The sequence below is a fragment of the Ostrea edulis genome, chromosome 6 (genome assembly GCF_947568905.1).
Source record: "Ostrea edulis chromosome 6, xbOstEdul1.1, whole genome shotgun sequence".
Taxonomy (NCBI): Eukaryota; Metazoa; Mollusca; class Bivalvia; order Ostreida; family Ostreidae; genus Ostrea; species Ostrea edulis.
Window position 1 is genome coordinate 80,526,779 of NC_079169.1, and position 4,805 is coordinate 80,531,583.

Below are 4,805 nucleotides of genomic sequence, written 5' to 3' on the forward strand. Positions count from 1 at the left end.
GAGGCCAAAGTCACTACAGGACTTCATGGAAAGCCTGTGGACACTAGAGGCCAAAGTCACTACAGGACTTCATGGAGGACAAAGTCACTACAGGACTTCATGGAAAGTCTGTGGACACTCTAGAGGACAAAGTCACTACAGGACTTCATGGAAAGCCTGTGGACACTCTAGAGGTCAAGGTCACTACAGGTCTTTATGGAGGACAAAGTCACTACAGGACTTCATGGAGGACAAAGTCACTACAGGACTTCATGGAAAGTCTGTGGACACTAGAGGCCAAAGTCACTACAGGACTTCATGGAAAGCCTGTGGACACTCTAGAGGTCAAAGTCACTACAGGACTTCATGGAAAGCTTATGGACTCTCGAGGACAAAGTCACTACAGGACTTCATGGAAAGCTTATGGACTCTAGAGGCCTAAGTCACTACAGGACTTCATGGAGGACAAAGTCACTACAGGACTTCATAGAAAGCCTGTGGACACTAGAGGCCAAAATCACTACAGGACTTCATGGAAAGCCTGTGGACACTAGAGGCCAAAATCACTACAGGACTTCATGGAAAGTCTGTGGACTCTCTAGAGGACAAAGTCACTACAGGATTTCATGGAAACCCTGTGGACACTCCAGAGGTCAAGGTCACTACAGGACTTCATGGTGGCCAAAGTCACTACAGGACTTCATGGAAAGTCTGTGGACACTCTAGAGGACAAAGTCACTACAGGACTTCATGGAAAGTCTGTGGACACTCTAGAGGTCAAGGTTACTACAGGACTTCATGGAAACACTGTGGACACTCTAGAGGCCAAAGTCACTACAGGACTTCATGGAAAGTCTGTGGACACTTTAGAGGCCAAAGTCACTACAGGACTTCGTGGAAAGTCTGTGGACACTCTAGAGGACAAAGTCACTACAGGACTTCATGGAAACCCTGTGGACACTCTAGAGGACAAAGTCACTACAGGACTTCATGGAAAGTCTGTGGACACTCTAGAGGACAAAGTCACTACAGGACTTCATGGAAAGTCTGTGGACACTCTAGAGGTCAAGGTTACTACAGGACTTCATGGAAACCTTGTGGACACTCTAGATGCCAAAGTCACTACAGGACTTCATGGAAAGTCTGTGGACACTCTAGAGGCTAAAGTCACTACAGGACTTCATGGAAAGTCTGTGGACACTCTAGAGGTCAAGGTCACCACAGGACTTCATGGAGGCCAAAGTCACTACAGGACTTCATGGAAAGTCTGTGGACACTCTAGAGGCCAAAGTCACTACAGGACTTCATGGAAAGTCTGTGGACACTCTAGAGGACAAAGTCACTACAGGACTTCATGGAAAGTCTCTGGACACTCTAGAGGTCAAGGTTACTACAGGACTTCATGGAAACCTTGTGGACACTCTAGAGGCCAAAGTCACTACAGGACTTCATGGAAAGTCTGTGGACACTTTAGAGGTCAAGGTCACCACAGGACTTCATGGAGGCCAAAGTCACTACAGGACTTCATGGAAAGTCTGTGGACACTCTAGAGGCCAAAGTCACTACAGGACTTCATGGAAAATCTGTGGACACTAGAGGACAAAGTCACTACAGGACTTCATGGAGGACAAAGTCACTACAGGACTTCATAGAAAGCCTGTGGACACTAGAGGCCAAAATCACTACAGGACTTCATGGAAAGCCTGTGGACACTAGAGGCCAAAATCACTACAGGACTTCATGGAAAGTCTGTGGACACTCTAGAGGTCAAGGTCACCACAGGACTTCATGGAGGCCAAAGTCACTACAGGACTTCATGGAAAGTCTGTGGACACTCTAGAGGCCAAAGTCACTACAGGACTTCATGGAAAGTCTGTGGACACTCTAGAGGCCAAAGTCACTACAGGACTTCATGGAAAATCTGTGGACACTAGAGGACAAAGTCACTACAGGACTTCATGGAGGACAAAGTCACTACAGGACTTCATAGAAAGCCTGTGGACACTAGAGGCCAAAATCACTACAGGACTTCATGGAAAGCCTGTGGACACTAGAGGCCAAAATCACTACAGGACTTCATGGAAAGTCTGTGGACACTCTAGAGGTCAAGGTCACCACAGGACTTCATGGAGGCCAAAGTCACTACAGGACTTCATGGAAAGTCTGTGGACACTCTAGAGGCCAAAGTCACTACAGGACTTCATGGAAAGTCTGTGGACACTCTAGAGGACAAAGTCACTACAGGACTTCATGGAAAGTCTGTGGACACTCTAGAGGTCAAGGTTACTACAGGACTTCATGGAAACCTTGTGGACACTCTAGAGGCCAAAGTCACTACAGGACTTCATGGAAAGTCTGTGGACACTCTAGAGGCTAAAGTCACTACAGGACTTCATGGAAAGTCTGTGGACACTCTAGAGGTCAAGGTCACCACAGGACTTCATGGAGGCTAAAGTCACTACAGGACTTCATGGAAAGTCTGTGGACACTCTAGAGGACAAAGTCACTACAGGACTTCATGGAAAATCTGTGGACACTAGAGGACAAAGTCACTACAGGACTTCATGGAGGACAAAGTCACTACAGGACTTCATAGAAAGCCTGTGGACACTAGAGGCCAAAATCACTACAGGACTTCATGGAAAGCCTGTGGACACTAGAGGCCAAAATCACTACAGGACTTCATGGAAAGTCTGTGGACTCTCTAGAGGACAAAGTCACTACAGGACTTCATGGAAACCCTGTGGACACTCTAGAGGTCAAGGTCACTACAGGACTTCATGGAGGCCAAAGTCACTACAGGACTTCATGGAAAGTCTGTGGACACTCTAGAGGCCAAAGTCACTACAGGACTTCATGGAAAGTCTGTGGACACTCTAGAGGCCAAAGTCACTACAGGACTTCATGAAAGCCTGTGGACACTCTAGAGGTCAAGGTCACCACAGGACTTCATGGAGGCCAAAGTCACTACAGGACTTCATGGAAAGCCTGTGGACACTCTAGAGGACAAAGTCACTACAGGACTTCATGGAGGCCAAAGTCACTACAGGACTTCATGGAAAGTCTGTGGACACTCTAGAGGACAGTCACTACAGGACTTCATGGAAAGTCTGTGGACACTCTAGAGGTCAAGGTTACTACAGGACTTCATGGAAACCCTGTGGACACTCTAGATGCCAAAGTCACTACAGGACTTCATGGAAAGTCTGTGGACACTTTAGAGGCTAAAGTCACTACAGGACTTCATGGGAAGTCTGTGGACACTCTAGAGGTCAAGGTCACTACAGGACTTCATGGAGGCCAAAGTCACTACAGGACTTCATGGAAAGCCTGTGGACACTCTAGAGGACAGTCACTACAGGATTTCATGGAGGACAAAGTCACTACAGGACTTCATGAAAGCCTGTGGACACTCTAGAGGTCAAGGTCACTACAGGACTTCTAAGAAGACACGCATTGCAAGGGAGGTGTCCTGCCTTGTGGAGCTCTTGTTTATATACATACTTTTTAAGTTAAGTAACATGATCTTGAAATGGACAGGCATCATCTTTCCACCTACAGAGTCCGTATGATACTGCATGATCAAATGGTAAAGTCTTGTTCACCATGTTGCATTCCAGTTCCGACTATATTCACATGGCATCTGTAAAACGATTACATTCAGTTCTGACTATTTGACTTGAAGCAATGCTCCCTCAGTGGAAATTTTCAATATATGGTGTCAACAGCAGATGCAGACCAATAGCAACAGTTCACCGGAGTGACCTAAAAATCTCACATGACTGTCTCACATGGGTAACAAAATCACATTGTTGATAATGTGAGAACATACATGTATATCTTGTAACAAAATCACATTGTTGATAATGTGAGAACATACATGTATATCTTGTAACAAAATCACATTGTTGATAATGTGAGAACATACATGTATATCTTGTAACAAAATCACATTGTTGATAATGTGAGAACATACATGTATATCTTGTAACAAAATCACATTGTTGATAATGTCAGAACATACATGTATATCTTGTAACAAAATCACATTGTTGATAATGTGAGAACATACATGTATATCTTGTAACAAAATCACATTGTTGATAATGTGAGAACATACATGTATATCTTGTAACAAAATCACATTGTTGATAATGTGAGAACATACATGTATATCTTGTAACAAAATCACATTGTTGATAATGTGAGAACATACATGTATATCTTGTAACAAAATCACATTGTTGATAATGTGAGAACATACATGTATATCTTGTAACAAAATCACATTGTTGATAATGTGAGAACATACATGTATATCTTGTAACAAAATCACATTGTTGATAATGTGAGAACATACATGTATATCTTGAATGGTACTCTCTTTATGGTATCCATAATATTGTTACATTTCACGACATGCTATCTCGAGCAATGTCTGGTGTCCACAACATTCAATTTGTTATCTTTAACAACTGTTGGTCTTTTTTTTTTTTTTTTTTACCTTGGACTTGTAAATCAATACATGTACTACCTATCCCTACCTGTCATTACTGTAGCAAGTATGAGAAATAGTATCTATATTTCTGTGGATGCACACACTAGGACAAGTTTGCATCAGGGAAAAAAATAAATCTTGGCTATTTCAGCCATATTAATGAAGGCAAAACTGTACTGATAACTTTAACACATCTAACAGAGGTCAAGAGCTTTCAGATCAGGAGAGCTACTAACACACAAAAATAATAATCAGCTTTAATACAAGAAATATTGTCCAACAGCTGGGATCCAGACAGATTGTTGGCATCTGGACAAATTGAAAAAAA

At 43.2% G+C, this 4,805-nt stretch overlaps 1 protein-coding gene across 1 annotated transcript; it reads left to right on the forward strand.

Annotated features, from left to right (window-relative positions):
* The first annotated feature begins 605 nt into the window (after positions 1 to 605).
* On the forward strand, positions 606 to 2,432 carry LOC130047329 (S-antigen protein-like). The gene is made up of 4 exons (XM_056142010.1): positions 606 to 1,097; positions 1,186 to 1,512; positions 1,744 to 2,022; positions 2,082 to 2,432. Exons 1-4 carry the CDS (start codon positions 606 to 608, stop codon positions 2,430 to 2,432), a joined length of 1,449 nt encoding a protein of 482 aa, XP_055997985.1.
* The last annotated feature ends 2,373 nt before the right edge of the window (positions 2,433 to 4,805 follow it).